This window comes from Aotus nancymaae, unplaced genomic scaffold (genome assembly GCF_030222135.1).
Source record: "Aotus nancymaae isolate 86718 unplaced genomic scaffold, 86718_ANA_hifiasm-v0.15.2.pri h1tg000036l, whole genome shotgun sequence".
NCBI lineage: Eukaryota > Metazoa > Chordata > Mammalia > Primates > Aotidae > Aotus > Aotus nancymaae.
In genome coordinates, this window is record NW_026988450.1 from 85,487 (window position 1) to 103,241 (window position 17,755).

General features: G+C 43.3%; 1 protein-coding gene and 1 long non-coding RNA gene across 10 annotated transcripts in view; one reads left to right on the forward strand and one right to left on the reverse strand.

The window, feature by feature from the left end:
• Positions 1-7,288: 7,288 nt before the first annotated feature.
• On the reverse strand, positions 7,289-13,272 carry LOC105710564 (uncharacterized). The gene is made up of 2 exons (XR_001105817.3): positions 12,735-13,272; positions 7,289-12,132 (listed from the first exon to the last, which is right to left on the reverse strand). It is a non-coding gene; the product is annotated as an uncharacterized LOC105710564 (long non-coding RNA).
• Positions 13,273-13,947: 675 nt separating this feature from the next.
• The window catches only part of SPIDR (scaffold protein involved in DNA repair), a 415,411-nt gene continuing 411,603 nt past the window's right edge, over positions 13,948-17,755 (forward strand). For all 9 annotated transcript variants that reach the window (XR_002478925.2, XM_021672883.2, XM_021672887.2 and 6 more), the window contains exon 1: positions 13,948-14,010. Coding sequence is in view for 8 of the 9 variants with exons in the window: in XM_021672883.2 (XP_021528558.2) it covers positions 13,978-14,010 (33 nt within the window). In the remaining variant the exon portion in view is untranslated. The remainder of the gene's footprint in view (positions 14,011-17,755) is intronic.

Below are 17,755 nucleotides of genomic sequence, written 5' to 3' on the forward strand. Positions count from 1 at the left end.
CTGCTTGCAAATATGCATTTCCAAACTTGAAATCTAGGTGTGAACAATGTGTACCAGTTTAAAGCTTTCACTTCATTTGTGTTTTTTAATTAAGGATTTAGAAGTTCCCCCAATACAAACTGGTTTTAAATATTGGACATATTGGTTTTAACACCTGCTTTGCATTTTCACACATGGTCAACTGGGACATGTTAAACTTTGATTTATCAAATTTTATGCTGTGTGGAACACTAACAATATGTATTTTAACTTAGTTTTAATATTTTCATTTTGGGGGAAAAACCTTTTTTCACTTCTCACGATAGCTGTTACATATATATGCTAAATCTTTATATACAGAAATATCAGTACTTGAACAAATTCAAAGCACATTGGTTTATTAACCCTTGCTCCTTGCATGGCTCATTAGGTTCAAATTATAACTGAATTACATTTTCAACTATATTAACTTTTTAAATGCGTGACTTTCCCATTTTAAAATCTAAACTAGACATCTTATTGGTGAAAGTTGTTTAAGCTACTGATTGTTGGTAGACACATCCTGTCGAGTGAAGTAGTTTTATAGGTATGGGTTTTTCCCCCCTCCACCAGGGTGGGTGGAATAAGTTGATTTGGCCAATGTGTAATAGTTAAACTTCCTGTAAAAAAAAAAAAAAAAAAAAAAGACTCCTAGAATATAACATAGGGGAAAATGTAGATGACTTTAGGTTTGGTGATGACCTTTTAAATAGAACACTAATGGCATGATCCATGAAAGAAGAATGGATACAATTAGAAACATCTACTTTGTGAAAGACACTATCAAGAGAATTAAAAAACAAGCCACAGACTGGGAGAAAATATTTGCCAAAGACCATATCTGCTAAAGAACTGTTATTGAAAATATACAAAAAAGTCTTAAAATTCAACAATAGGAAAATTACCCCATTTAAAATTAGAAAACCTTAACAGATATCTCATTAAAGAAGATACGCAGATGGCAGACAAGTATATGAAAGATACTCCACATCATGTATCATGAAGAAAATGCAAATTTAAACAACAATGAGATATCACTACATGTGAATTAGAATGACCCAAATGAGAACACTGACAGCACCAAATGCTGGTGAGGATGTGGAGCAACAGGAACTCTCATTACTTGCTGGTGGGGATGCAAAATGTTGCAGCTACTTTGGAAGACAGTTTGGTAGTTTCTTATGAAATTAAATATACTCATACCATGTGATCCAGCAACTGTGTCTCTTGGTATTTACCCAGAGAAGTTGAAAACTTATGTCCACACAAAACTTGCATACAGATATTTTTAGCAGCCTTTGCCAAAAGTTGAAAGCAACCAACATGTCCTTCAATAGTGAATGAATAAACTGTGGTTCATCCAGGCAACGGAATATTATCAGTACTAAAAGGAAATGGGCATCAATCCATGAAAAGACATGGAGAAAAAAATGCATATTACAAAGTGAAAGAATCCAATCTGAAAAGGTCTGCATACTGTATGAATCCAACTATATGAAATTCTGGAAAAGGCAAAACCATAGGGACAGTAAAAAGATCAGTGGTTACCAGTGGTTAAGGGAGAGGGAAGGATGAGCAGGTGGAACACAGAAGATCTGGTGGCACTGAAACTACTATGTGATACTATAATGGTGGATACATGTCATTATACATTTGTTAAAACCAATGGAATACATAACACTAAGAGTGAACCCTAATGTAAACTATGGACTCTGGGTGATAAGGGTATGTTAATATAGGTTCATCAATTGTAATAGTCAAAGGTATTATTCTATTGATGATGTTGATAATGGGGAGGCTACGCATGTGTGGGGATTGGGTACATGGGAAATCTCTGTACCTTCACTCAGTTTTGCTGTGATCCTAAAACTGTTCTAAAAACTGAGGTCTATTAGGAAAAAAAAAAAGCAAAAAAGAAATCACTAAACAAAGTAATACATGCACTACACACTTAATACAGTGTTTCACACACATATCACTACACTCGGTAACGGATACACCTAGCATGTTTCAAAATATTTTCCCAACGAAAATAGTACAAGCACACGAACTCAAAGAGCGAGCATGCAAACAGTGCTAAGCACACTTTTTATCCCATAAAAATACACACACATACAACCGGGCGTGGTGGCTCACGCCTTGGCCTCCTTTGGGAGGCCAAGGTGGGCAGATCACAAGGTCAAGAGATCGAGACCATCCTGGCCAACATGGTGAAACCCCATCTCTAATAAAAATACGAAAATTAGCTGGACATGGTGGTGCATGCCTGTAGTTCCATCTACCCAGGAGACTGAGGCAGGAGAATTGCTTGAACCTGGGAGGCAGAGGTTAAAGTTAGCCAAGATCGTCCTAGTGCACTCCAGCCTGGTGAGAGTGAGACTCCGTCTCAAAAAAACAGAAAAAATACACACATACACACACACATACCTAGCTTAGCAGTGGTTCAGTGGTTTCCTGTGTATATCCTAATCCTCAAGATGGTATACACCTAGTCCTGTAAGCAGTGTTCCAATATTTCCCAAAACAAAGCAGTACCTGAACCACACACATCTCCCTTTTAAAAAAGCAGTACATTTAGTAGGTGCTACTAACTTATCCCACATTTCATAAATCCCTTATATCACTATACACAGGTAACATATGCACTTCTCCTAAATGCAGTTTTAAAATGCCACTAAACAAAATAGTACATGCACCTCACACTGCTAGCACAATGTTTCACACATAGATCACTACATATAGGAACACACAACACTATCTTTGTTAAACACAAAGTCCTGCGTGCCCCACAGAGTGTGAACTCAACTGTTTCTCATATGTATCATTATATTCAGTAACATCAGGCTCTGTAAACAGTGTTTCAATATATATCACAGATAACAGCACATGTACTGCACACTGCTAAACAGGATGTTTCAAACATACATAATAATACACTTACCCACCACTGTTAAATATATTATGGCATATCATTTAACAAAGTAATATACACACATATAAACACAAGGTTTTTGTTTGTTTTGTACATATACGTTGGGTACAAGTGCAATTTTGCTACATTGCTACATTGCACTGTGGTAAAGTCAGAGCATCCATCACTGGAGTAACACACATTGCACCCACCAAGCAACTTCCCATCACTCAACCCCCTCTCACTCCCACTTCAAGTCTCCTGTCCATCATTCTACACTTGGTTTCAATGCAGTGTTTCTAACACATATCTAAATACAGGGTAGCATGCTCACCTAACACTATTAAACACACTGTTTCAACATATATCATTAAAAAGGTCGGGTCAGGGCCAGGACAGGTTCAGGATCATGGTGAGGTTGAGTCAGGCTAAGGGTCAGGGTTAGGACAATGTTCAGCGTGATTCAGGGTCATGGGATCTTCATGATGAAAATAAATGAAAGAATTTATGTCAGGGTTTATATCAGGATGAACGTCAAGGTCAGAGTCAGGGTCAAAGTTATGAAGAAGGTTATATTCAATATCAGGGTGATTGTCAGGGCAGGGGATGGTCAAGGTCTAGCTCTAAGCGAATGTGAGGGCACGGGCTAGAAGACGGTCAGGGTGAGGGACACAGAATGTTCAGGATAATTGTGAGGGCCAGGCTCAGGGTCACAGTGAGGGCCAGGATAAAGTCTAGCTCTGGGTGAGTGGCCGTGTCAGGGCTGGGGCCAGGAGGAGGGTCAGTGTCAGGCTAAGGACATGAGAAATGTCAGACACCCTGTCATAGTGAGGGTCAAGGTGTCTATTCATTTCGTAGGGTTGAGTAACAAATTAACACTAACAGTATGACTTAAGGCAATGGAAATTATTATCTTGTGATTGTATGCGCGGGCTAGAATCCAGCCCTCGGGAAGCTCTAGGGGAGGATCCTTCCTTATCTCTGAGGCTTCTGCAGGCTCCTAGAGTGCCTTTCCTTGTGAACATCACTCCAGTCTCTGCCTCTGTCTCCACATGGCCATCTTCCTATGCATCTCCTCAGAGTCAGTCTCCTCCCTCTCTGTATTGCAACACATATTGCTAAACAAATGTACACATTCAATCCACTATGAAGCAGTGTTTCACACATCCCATCTCAAGGTTCTTAATCACTTCCACAAAGACTCAATAACCAAATCACATTCACAGAGATCAAGGGTTAAGACATGGACATACCTTTTTGGAGTCACTATTTAACCCAGTGCAGAGTCAAGGTCAGATACAGCGGAGTCAGAGACAAGGTCAGGTTTCATGGCCAGCCTTAGGGTAGTGTCAAGGTAAAGATGAGGGCTTAGGTCAAGGCCAAGGGCCAGGTGAAATATAGGTTCAGGTTAACAGCCAGATGAAGGTGAGCGTGAAGGTCATGGCCAATGTCATGATGAGGTTCACTGAGAGGTCCCAGGGCCTGGGATGTAGCTGTAGTTCTGACACAGAGGACCAAGGTAAAGCCCTGACACAGCTCTAGTGTAAAGAGCTACTCTGGAGGCTCAGGTTCTGGGGAGCAGGACACGGTCGCAATTTGGGACTCAGAACCAACAGGGTACAGAAACAGTCCAGGCTCTGGGAGATGCGGTAGCACACAGTAGTCACTCTGGACACTGGGATGGTGGGACATGACAGTAGCCAAGACTCTGAGTCTAGGGGCAGCAACATCAAGGACCTGGACACATGGAAAGATGCCCCTGTGCTTGGGACCTGGGGGGAATAGAGGAGCACAGCAATGACTTCACTCTCCAGAGAGGTAGAACACCTCAGCAGCTCAGAGTTCGAGGGACTAGTCCAGTTTGAGATAGGTGGGGCACTGTGGATGTTTAGCCTGGAGGTTGCTATGACCCAGCTCAGGCAAGCCCCTGATTCCCTGGGATGTAAGGTGCAGCTAAGTCCCAGAAAGCATGGCTACATGGGTCAGTGGAGGATCCAGCTCCCTAGGGCATGGTACCGTATCAGCTGTGGCACTGGTGGGTGCAACTGCTCCAATGTGCCACAGGTTCAGAGCCCTGGGGCAAAGTGCTGCCTCACCTGCAGTGGCTCTGGAGTGCCAAAGACATGAGGTCCCTAGGGAGAAGGGCATTGCGTCTGCTGTGGCACCAGGATTGTGTCTGCTATTGTTTGTAGGATACCTGAAGTCCCCAGGAGGTGGGGAGTCGCTTCAGCTCAGCCATAAGGGAGGATGCCCCAGTGCCTCACATGTAGGTGAAGGTCCATGGCAGTTTGGCCCTAGGGGATAGAGCTTGGAGCAGCTTGTTTTTGGGATGATGTGCTACTGGGTAGGATGGATTCAGTGTTGGCAAAGCCACAGGATGAAGAGGTGCATACTTTCTCACTCCTAGATCACAACACACTCAAGCAGTGGCTGGTTCCAAGATGGTGCAGTGCAGTAGCCGCACAGATGATGGGAGATGGCAAAGTATCAGCTCTTTCTCTCGGATAGCTCAACACGTGAACTCTGGGGAGCTCCATCAGTTGCGCTCAGAGCCTGTGAGGGATGTGGGAACCTCTGGTAATGAAGATTGCATGTGTCAATGGTGGTGATGCGGGTTGCTGGGGTTCTGCTTACCTTTTCCCTGCAGGAAGAAGTCTCTCCTGGTTCCACACTGATCCTGAGTGGATAGGGTGGCAGATTATTCTTTCCTATCCTGTGCCACCATCCCAGGTTTCCGTACTCTACAGAATTTCTGCTGCTTCTTTTTTGTTCTCCAGAGTTCTCCTTTAGTTGTTTTGATTGAAATATAGTTGTTACTTCACTATATTTTATGTTGGAGTGGGGGAAGAGCTAGGAGCTTCCAGTCAGCCATCTTGTGACATCCAATAATTCCCTTTTTTTCTTTTTTTGAGATGGAGTCTCACTCTGTTGCCCAGGTGGAGTGCAGTGGCACAATCTGGGCTCACTGCAACCTCCACTTCCTGGGTTCAAGTGATTCTCCTGCCTCAGCCTCCTGAGTAGCTGGGATTATGGGCACATGCTGCCAAGCCTGGCTAATTTTTTTTTGTATTTTTAGTATAGACAGAGGTTTCGCCATGTTGGTCAGGCTGGTCTTGAACTCTTGAACTTGTGATCCACCCACCTCAGCCTCCCCAAGTGCTGGGATTACAGGCGTGAGCCATCATACCTGACTCCAGGAATTACTTTCTAGTTTTCATTTTGTGCGATATCTTTGCCTGGCTTTGGTATCAGGGTAATGCTAGCCTCATAGAATGAGTTGGGAAGTGTTCCTTCATATTTTATTTTTTGAAAGATTGAGAATAAATGGTGTTAATTTCTCCTATTTTTAATTTTAAGTTTTTTAAAGAGGGTCTCACTCTGTCACCCAGGCTGGAGTGAATTGGTGCAATCATGGCTCAGTGCAGCCTGAAACTCCTCACCTCAAGCAATCCTCCCACCTTAAACTTCCAAAGTAGCTGGGACTACAGGCGTGTGTCACTATGCCTAGCTAATTTTTTAAAACATTTTTTTTGTGGACATTCGGTCTCACTATGTTGCCCAAGCTAGTCTCAAGCTCCTAAGCTCAAGCAATCCTCCTGCCTCGGTTTCTCAAAGTGCTGGGATTACAGGGTGTTAATTCTTCTTAAATGTTTAGTAGACTTTACCAGTGGTCACTCGGTCCTGAATTTTCCTTTGTTGAGAATTCTTGCTAATAGGGTCTCTTAAGTGCATTTGTCAATTTCCAGCAATTTAAGCCTAATTTTGTGTCACTAAAGCAGATGATAATGTGCTGTAAAGTTGTGGTGAGTGATTTTCATTTAAAAGATCATTTTAGAAATTAAAAAAAAATTTGTTGTACAACTTTGCCTCAATAAAGCAAGCTTGGTATACCCCTGATACTGGTTAGCCAGTAAGAACTCCAGGCAGAACATATAAAAACTCTTAAACTCCCCAACAAAAGGAAAAGCAACCCATTTTAAAAATGGGCAACTGATTTGAATAGACAGTTCTTCAAAGAAGATAGAGAAATGGCCAAAAAGCACATGAAAAGCTGCTCAACATCATTAATCATTATGGAAATACAAGTCAAACTCAGTAAGATACCATTTCATAACCACTAGCATGGTTAAAATATTTTTCAAAGGGGAAAAGTATAAGTATTGGCAATGATGTGGAAAAATTAGAACCCTCTAACATGGCTATAGGGAATATAAAATGGTGCAGCTTCTGTGGAAAACAGTTTTGTAGTTCCTCAGAAAGTTAAATATAAAATTGTAAATATAATCTAATCATTTCGCTCCTAGGTATATACCCCCAAGTATTGAAAACAGGTGTTCAAACAATACTTGTACACAAATGTTCAGAGTGGCATTATTTATAATAAGCAAAATGTGGAAATAACCCAAAGGTCCGATTAATGGATAAACAAAATGGTAATCCATCCAATGGAATATTATGCAGCCATTAAAAAGGAATGTAAATTGGTATAGCCATTAAGGAAAAACAGTATGGACGTTCCTTAAAAAACTAAAAAATAAAACTACTATGTGATCCCGCAATCTCACTGCTGAGTATATACCCAAAGGATCTGAAATCTATGTGTCAAAGAGACATCTGCGCTACCATGTTCACGGCACCAATTATTCATAATGACCAAGACATGGAATCAACCTGTGTCCATCAACATGTGAATGGATAAAGAAAATGTGGCATATATACACAATGGAATACCATTCAGTATGTAAAAAAAGGAAATCCTGTCATTTGCCGCATGTATGAACCTGGAAGACATTATGTTAAGCAAAATAAGCCAGACACAGAAACACAAATACTGCTGATCTCATATGTGGAATCTAAAAAAGTCAAACTCATAGAAGCAGAGAGGAGAATGATGGTTACCAGGGGCTCAGGGGAGAAGTGATAGGACTGGAGAGATGTTGGTCAAATTTCAGTTAGATGGAGAAATAAGTTCAAGAGATCTATCTATTACACAACATGGTGACTACAGTTAGTAACAACGTATTGGGTGGGCACACTGGTTCATGCCTGTAACCCTAACACGTTAGGAGGCCAAGGCAGCAGGATCGCTTGAGGCCAGGAGTTTGAGACCAGCCTGGGCAACGTGGTGAAACCCTGTCTCTACAAAAATTAAAAAAAAAAAAAAGTGAAGTGTGTTGGTGTGTGCTTGTGGTTTCAGCTACTTGGAAGACTGAGGCAGAGAATCTTTTGAGCCCAGGAGGTTGAAAATACAGTGAGCCGTGACAGCACTGTTGCACTCCAGCCTGGACAACAGAGTGAGACCCCGTCTCAAACAAACAAAATGTATCATATACTTGGAAATTGCTAAGAGTAGATTTTAGTGTTCTCACCACAAAAAAGTTACCTATGTGAGGTAATGCATACATTTTAATTAGCTTGATTTAGACATTCCACAATGTATACATATCTCAAAACATCATGTTATACACCATAAATATATACAATTTTTGTCAATTAAAAAATGAGTTAAAAAAAAAGGAAGTGGGATTTTTAGCAGTGAATAGGTAATGAGGGCAGATCCCTCATGAATAGGGTGAATGCCTTTAAAGAGACCCCAGAGAGATAACTTGCCCCTTCCACCATGTCAGAACATGCTAGAAGGTGCCATCTATGAAGAATCAGCCCTCACCAGACACTGTATCTGCCAGTGCCTTGATCTCGGACTTCTTAGCCTCCAGAACTTTGAGAAATAAATTTCTATTCTTTATAAGCTATGCAGTTATGAGTTATTAGTTGATGGGTTGTTATAGCAATCCAAATGGACTAAGAAAACCAACCAAGGCCTAAGATAGGCCTGGTACATAGTAAACTTCAATATTTGTTTGTTGAATGAATGAATGCACATTCCTTGAATAATTTGCGTTTTACTCTAGTTTCCACTTCTATTATTTTTTCTTTTCTTTTTTGTTTTTTGAGATGGAGTCTTGCTCTGTCACCCAGGCTGGAGTGCAGTGGTGTGATCTCAGCTCACTGTAACCTCTGCCTCCCTGGTTCAACCTATTCTACTGCCTCAGCCTTCCAAGTAGCTGGGATTACAGGCAAGTGCCACCACACCCAGTCAATTCTTTTTGTGTATTTTCAGTAGAGACGAGGTTTCACCATGTTGTCCAGGGTGGTCTCAATCTTCCGACCTTGTGATCCACCCACCTCGGCCTCCCAAAGTGTTGGGATTACAGGTGTGAGCCACCACACCCAGCCACCCAGCTGACACTCCTACTTTTCATATGTATAAAAACCATTTGTAAGCCTTTGAAAACCTAGATCCATGGTTCTCTAAGTGTGATCAGGACAAAGAGAGAGAGATTAACGGAAGTTGAAAACCTCTGTGTTTTGGGCTTTACTACTTATTGGGTTTGTGGCCTTTTGCAAGTTACATAACATGTCTATGATGTAATTATCTCATACATAATCATAATCGTATTTCACACAATTGTCATAGAGTTTTTCTGAGATAAATGATGATAATAATTGCTAACACTTCCTGGGCACTTACTTTGTATCTGCTGTGTTCTAACCCATCAGGTGAGGCCCTATCTTTGTTTCATATAAAGGGATTAACATTGCCTGCGTACATAAATGTCATATCATTATTAACATTATTGTAGTCAATGATTAAAGAAAAGGCTGACAAGGCCTTTTCCTCCCACCCAGAGTGGGTGTTTTGTGGGTGACCGCTGTGCAAGAGCTTGTTACTCCATGCAAGTGCATCCAATCCAGTTGTTCTTCTCATAGGTGAGCATGCATCAGAGTCAGTTGGAGAGCTTGTCAAAAAAGATTGCCAGGTCTTGTTTACCAGGTTTCTGTTCAATTGGTCTAGTATGGAGTCCAAGAATTTGCATTTCTGACCATTTTTCAGATGCTGCTGATGCTACCAGCCCCTGACCAAACATTTTTAAAATAATGATTTATTGAAATATAATTCAAATACCATAAAATCACCCTTTAAGTATACCATTCAGTGATTTGTTACAAAATTCACAGAGTTGTACAACCATCATCACTCTAGAATAAAGTACACATTTTTCTTAATTTTTTAATCTGCTTTTAAAATAGGTATACAAAACGACGCAGAAAAGTAGAGAAGAAGTCTTCCTCCCCTCATCCCAATCACTTGGTTCCTCCCCTCCACTAGGTAGCCACTTTTATTTATTTTTCTATATATCTATTTCTATATAGCATTTCTTCATGCAGATACAAGGAACATGTGGTCCTTCCCTGTTTTCTTGTACTAGAGAGGCAGCGCACTATGAATCATATTCTGCCATTGTTTTATTCATTTATTAAAGCTGGAGATCATTATGAACATATTACCATGGTATATTTAACAGTCTCTTTCAAGTAAACAAATATCTCAATTGTTTCTAGTCTTTTGCTATTGCACACTATGCTGCAATAAAAACCCTTATATACATATCATTTCACATGTATTATGGTTTGAATGCGTCTCCTCCAAAATTCAGGTGTTGCCAATGTGCTAGTACTAAGAGGAGGCACCTTTAAGAACTGACTAGGCCCTGAAGGCTCCTCCATCATTAATAGAATTAAGGCCCCTTATAAAAGAGGATTCATGCAGCATTTGGCTAGCTTGTTCCCTCACCCTTCTATCTTCTGCCATATGAAGATGCAGCAAGAAGGCCCATACCCGACCCCAAATGCCAGTTCCTTGATCTCAGATTTCTCAGTGTGAGAAAGTAAATGTCTGTTCTTTGTAAACTACCTAGTCTCAGGTATTCTGTTATAGCAGCACAAAACAGACTAAGACAATATGTGTGCAGGTGTATGTATAGGATTAATTCCCAGAAGTGGGACTGCTAGCTTAAAGAGTAAATACGTTTATAATTTTGAAACATATTTCCAAAGTCCCATTGATGAGTTGTATAATTCTGTACTTTTGTTAGCAACATGCCCTCACCCCGATATATGTTGTCCATGACTTGGATTTTAGCCAATATGATAGGTGTGCAGTTTAAATTTGCATTTGTCTCGTTATGAGATAGTACATTCTTCATATGTATAAAGGCCATTTGTGTTTCTCTTTCTGTGAACTGCCCTTGTCCTTTGCCCATTTTCTACTGGGTTTTTGGTTCTTTCCCCCAAGGAGTACTCTTGGTTACTCCTCCGGGAGTAATTTATACTTTAGGGGGTTGTTTCTATATGACATCATTATTAACTATTTTTCAATTTTGCTATTTGTCTTTGCTTATTGTGTTTTTTGCCATGCATAAATTAGGGTTTTTATGTAGTTGAATTGATCAATCTTTCCTATTGCGACCAGTGCATTTTGAGTCATAGTTGAAAAGACTTTCTTCCCTTTCCCCCACTCTAAGATTATAAAGAAATCTGGTCATGTTTTATTCTAATACCTTGACATTTTTTCACGTTTAAATCTTGGATTTGTAGCCTAGAGCACTGTCACCTACCAGACTAAAAAAGAATATGGATGAGTAGATTCTAAACATTTTTCCCTATATTAGATCTTTCTTTAAATACAATCTTGCCCCATATGTAAGACAGATGGAAGGAGAGCTGCCCTGAAGGTGCAGCAGAGACCCTCTTGTGGGTCACACCCTCCCCACAGACTCCATGGTTCTCCATGGAATCTTTAGGATGGCTGTAAGCAGAGTGAACACCACAAATATCTGCAGAACAACAACTAGGCCAAAAAGTTTGATGAGAAAAACATTAAAGGAAGGACTTTCTGGTTTGTCTTGGTGTTTGCCACTGAGTGTTTGTTGAGGAGGAAATAAGAAAAGCCTGGAAAGGACTCAAGAGTCTCTTTCTGCAGGGCTCATCTTTCTTATCAACAGTTCCCTTTTACTGAATTCATACGTTCAATTGAAAATTCCTCATGATTCTACTATGCTCTGACTGGTGAAGTGGAGAGTGCGCGGACCTTGGTGTCACATGTGAGTTCTCATCCTGAACACTTACTAGCTGTGCAACCTCTGGCAATTCATTTGTTTCATAATTAGTAGTTCACCCACAGCAAATAACTGAGTGCTTTGTGTGTGGAAGACACTGTGTTAAGTGCTGGAGATATAAAAATAGAGAAGATAGAAATGGTACTATCTTACAGCATGGGGGCGGAGCCAGATGGTAAACAAATAACTATCATAATTATTTAGATTCTGCTTGTCATAACATCTTCAACAGAGCATGGGGTCCTGTGGACAAGAAGAGCAGGGAGGTTCAGGCTTGCTAGTTTAGGGAAGCTAGGCTACCAGGCTCAGGTTTGATAGGCCCATAGGAATTGGCACGGCAGAGAGGCGCCAGAGCCTTTTAAGCAAAAGGAAGAGCAAATGCTTATTAGACCCTAAGGTTGCAGGAGCTAGGCACATTTGACCACCGAAAGGAAGGCCAATACAGACAGCAACATCACTGCGGTGTCTGTGTGGAGAAAGCATTGTATGTGTGTGGTGCGTGAGGGGCAAGAGTGGATTAGGGGACATGGGTTAGGAGCTACTAGCAGTCTGGGCCAAAAAGACACCAGTGGCCAGGGAAACAGTGGTGGCAGTGGAGAATGTGGACAGATTGGTAAGAGACACAGAAGTGTTCATAAAAACTCGCAGGTTTCTGGGTGAGCTACCGCCAGGTGGATGTCCGTGCCACTACTGACCTAGGGAATTCGGAACAGGAGGAAGTCTGGAGAAAACCCCCAACATTTCGGCAGGAGAGCACCTCCTGGTGCCGATGACAGGCGGGAACCTCACGAGAGGTCTGGCTGCAGGTGTGAAATGGGGACCCCGGCGAGGTCGGGTGCACTTACTGTGCTCAGTGAGACAGCGAGGCCCCGCCGAGGCGAAAATGGCAGATCTGGTTTCTAGGTGGGGTCCCAGTCGGAGTCCCCGTGTCCAAAATCCGCAACCAGACTGGGCGTGCCGTTTATCTTGTTCCAACTGTTGACCGTGATGGCACTGGCAATAATGTCCTCCCCAGGCGAAGACGGTTTTTCTTCCGCGTTTTCAGTCACTGCAGAGTGGACAGCGACTATACACCAAGTACCTGTGGGCTTAGGTACCAGATTCAAAACGGGATGGTGGCAGAACAGGGACTAGGACGGAGAGAAAACCCGAAGATGGATCAACCAGAAAGCAATGGATTCTCACAGAGGCACAAAAAGCGCCCCCGAAGCGTAAGATTCACCTGCACTGCTGCGTCCTTAGGAGGCACCTTTCCGAGCATCCCTCCCCGCTCCTCAGGCTGACGCTTTCTCACCTTGTTAAATTACCCGGTAGCTTTCTCCACGGGAGGCGCCTTCTCCACAGTCCTCGCGTCCCAGTCGGACTCGCGGCCGCCTCCTCCGGCTTCTGCCGGCCGGCTGTGCTCGCCGCCGCGCGGTCTCAGGCCCACTCCTCCGGCGCCCCGAGGAGCTGCGGCCCCGCGGAGCCCCTGCGCGCCCGGGCGAACGTGGTAGGAACGCCGGCGCCCCGCAGCCTTTCCTCAGCCTCCGCAAGTTCTCTCGGGGATGTGACGTCCGACGTGCAGTCTCGGCTCTGGATATTTACACGTTACTCCTTCCTCGCCGGACGCCGAACGTGGGGAAACCACACTCTCTCTGCTCCGGTCACCAGCAGCCACTCCCGTTCCTGAAGTATCCGCTGTTGCCCGTGTACCCTACTTCAGGTTTTCATGTTTATTTAAGGTCAGCTGTGGCCTGACAACACAGACATTAACTTCATTCGAAAGACCACACTTCGAGGCGGCCCCCGCTCCAGGCGCCAGCCCAGCAGCTTTCCCGAACCCCCCAGGAACCCAGGGGCGAGCAACGACCCCCGCCCGGGCAAGAAAGCTCGACCCGCCGCGCCACACCTCTTCCGGGCTCCCCCGCCGGGCGGTCTGGGAGGCCCTGAAGCGCCTGGGCGCGGAGAAACCCCGGCCCTGGCGAAGCCCCGCCCCCCGCCCGAGCACCCGCCAATGGCAGCGCGCGGTGCGGCGCGCCGAGGTGGGACGCCGGCGACGCGCTGAGGAGGAGGTGCGCCGAGGCGGCGCGCCGAGGTTGCTCTGTGGAGATGCCCCGCGGTAGTTGCGCTCGGGGCCCTAAGGTAGGCTTTGTGGCGGGAGCGGGCGCCACGCCGTTTCAGGCTTCGCGGGGGAGCGGCGGGCCGGTGTTGGGCCGGCCCCGGGCTGCTGGGGTAAGAGGGGGTGGGCATGGGGGTTGAAGGGCGAGGTGGCGGCGAGTTCCGTCTGCGCGCGTGGAGCGGCCCCCAGGTCCGGCTCCGGTCCCGGTGTGCTGTCCGAGCCCTCAGCGGCTGTCCGAGAGGTGAGGGGTGGAGCTACGGGAGGGACGGAGCTGGCCGCTGGGACTGGAGTCCGGAGTGGGCAGGAGCCTATGTCCGCCTCGGGGGTCCTGGGCGATGCTTTTGCTTGTCTCTTTTTGACTCCGGTGTAATGCACCAAACAGCAGGGCATCCTGGCGGCTTTGCCCGTCTCCCCGGAGAGTCCACTGTCAACTCTCTCTCTCTCCCTGCCGCGCTGGGAGGGGACTCTGCGGCGGACCGCTGCGTCAGGGTCCAGGCGGGGAGCGGGTGGAAGCACTGCGTGAGTGGTGTTTAATTGCACCTGCATCCGAGAGTGCATCCTTTTTTCTTCTGCTAATTGTGCTTGTCCTGGCGTGTGTCCTTTATCTTTTTAAAGTTCCTTATAACTTCCTTGCTTTCAAATACGTTTGCTCATAAACAGTTTTAAAAAAGCAAAGACAGGACCTCCATTCTTGACTCTTCTCTTTACTCGAAAACTTCCTGAAGAAATAGTCCACATATACTGGTTCAACTTTAGCACTACTATGCTTTCTCGCTTCTCAAATACCATTGACTCTCAGACCACACTCTCAATTTTGTGACTGGCTTTAGGGAATAAAACATTTCAGGCACCTCTGTTGATTATAAGACGCAGCCTGATTTCAGGAGTATTAATGTGTGAGAAAAGCTAGGAAGTATATAAATTTGTTAAACCCAGTATAAGGTGTTTACTTGGTCATGCAGCATTGGACACATTCGCCACCTGCTTTTATTTCTTTTGGAACATCCCTGAAGTTGCTACGCTGATTGTCTTCCTGTCTTGCAACTGCTCATTTTCTTCTCTTTATTGTGTTCGTGCTGTGTTCTAATTTTTGACCTTGTGCTTTTTCTCACTTTCCACATTTGCTCTGGGCAGTGGAAACATACATGGAAGTTAACTGTCACGGCTGTATAGATGACTTTCAGATCTACGTTAGCTCTTTTCCTTGAGCTCAAACTTAGTGCATCACAAAATCATCGTCATTTCACCCTTAGTCCGCCAGGCCCTCACCGTTTCCCTTGACTTAGAAATCTTAGTATTTTTGGATTGACATTCACCTCTAGTCTCTTCATGCTGTCATTTTTTTTTTTTTTTTATAATAAGGAATATTTTAGATAAAACCAGCTGGAAGATTGAAATCAACCCTGAGAATAGTGGTGATACTGGAAATAGAAAGGAGTAGATAGGAATAGAAATTTAGAAATCAATCTTAGGGAGGAACTATGTAATCAAATGAATTTCTCTGGTTTTGGTTTTTTTTTTTTATTGGCTTGTATCCTTTAATTTTTTTTTTTTTTTTTGCATTTTTTTCTTTTAAAGAAAAGGAAGAAAGAAAGAAAGAAAAAAAAGAATGAAGAAGAGTCTAGTCTCTTCATCCTGTCATTTTTCAAGACTCTATCAGTTTTTCTTTTCAGCAGTTGTGTTAGTTGTCTGTTGTGTAATAAATTGCTGAAAACTGAAGCAGTTCATAACAAATGTTTATTATATCATAGTTTCTGAGATTCAGCAATCTGAGAACGGCTCAACTATGTGGTTGTAGGTCAGGATCTCCCACAAGGCTGCAGTTAAATAAAGGGTCGTTGGAGCTGGAGGATCCGGTTCCAAGCTCACTTACAGATTGTTCCTTGACAGCTCTCTAGGACAGCTCACAGCAGGGTCCTGGCTATTCCAAGAGCAAGAGAGAGAGAGAGCAACAAGATATTGGCCCCCGTGTCTTTTATAGCCTAATTTCAGGAGTTACATCCCACCTCTTGTCTATTCATTACATGGACCAATCTGGTACACTGAATGAGGAGGGTGTCAAGGACCCAGGAGGTGGGGATCACAGGGCCCACCTTGGAGGCTGGCTTCCACAGTAGTTTTGCCCCAGGGATTTATTTTTTGTTTCTGTCTCCCTAGGTCAGTACTTAATGGTTAGAGTGTTGATGTGTGGTGCCGGCTAGCATGCTCCCACTCGTCTTCAGCGGTGACTTTCCCTTAGACACCACTTTGATTATATTGTTAGTCCTCTACCTAAATCTCATTTTACTTCTTATTGGGTACATCATAATTTATTGCAGACTTACCCTATGTTTAGTACTTTATATGTATTAACTATGTAATTATTTTAACAATTATGTGAGGTAGATACCATTAGTCTCATTTTATGGATGAGGAAACTGAGGCTCAGCAGAGAGGTTAGGTAATTTGCCCAGGGTCACACAGCAGTTACAGGAAGAAGCTAGGATTTATATCCAGGTAGTCTGCTCCAGACCTTGCTTTTGTTCAGGCTTTCAACCTGTTATTCACAGCTTCCGTAATACATCTGTATCTTATTCCTTAATTTTACAGCTTTGTTCATTATTTATCTTCTAGGTAAACTAGACTACTGTCACCGTACTTTTTTGCCCTTTGGTGGTAATTGAAATGTTCTTGGTTTGGAATAATGCCAGTTCTCTCATTTCTGCTTATTGAAATCTTAATCATCCATTGAGGCCCACCTCAAGTCCCACCTTCTCCCAAATTATCTGAGCTATATATGAACTTTCTTCTGTAGTCTGTGGAATTTTACATAAATAACTCTTACTATTTCATGTATTATGTTTATTTGTGTCTACACTTTTATTTCCGTATAGTCTAGACATTTAAGATTAGGGACTATGTCTTCAGCCCATATTCCCCAGAGTACCTGTCATATCCCTTGTACATGCTAGATACCTAAGAAACATCTGATAAATTAATGAAAGGGAAACAGTTTAGAAGATTTGCAAGTATTCCAGGTGTGAAGAAATATGAGGAAATACCTTAGTCTGAAGTCTTGGATATCAGCGTCAGCAGTACAGCTGACTGAGTTTGCAATTTTGAACAAGATATTTTAGGACTAAATATCCACGCAGATATTTTAGGACTCTTAAGATGAAAGGTTGTTCTGTCATGGACTAAAGTGATGGAATTAGGAATAGAATGGAAGGGACTGAGTTGATAGACTACAAATGGAAGGTGAGATTTAGGTAACCGCAATTGAAAGAGGAAGAGGAGGGAACCCATGGTGACTCAAAGCTGAACCTATGAGAAGTGGGAAAGTTGGTTGCCTGACTCTTAACTAATGTTAGGATATACAGATATGTGGAATATAAGCCCTAGGGAGATTAGGGCAGTCAGTTGCTCAAAGGCTGGGGATATCTTAGCTCCTTTCTCACTCACATCTCTTCCATGGGCCTCTCCTGCCCTAGCCCCTCACTATCCCTTAACATGCTGTGATTCTTTCTTCCCTTTATGCCTTGTGTTCTTCCTTTCCTTAAGAAGTAGCCAAGGATGACCACATATACTACTGTTCTTGGCCAGCACCTTGCCTTTTGAGATATTCTGATCCTCCCCAGCTGTTACACTCTCACAGCTCCTTTCACCTCCTTAGACTGAATTCTAGTTTCTGGCTTCTCCCCACCCCACCTTCTGCTCACTCTTTTCCACTGAAAGAAAAACTGTATCTTGGCAAGATTATGAAAGAGAGACTACATCTTCCTTATGACA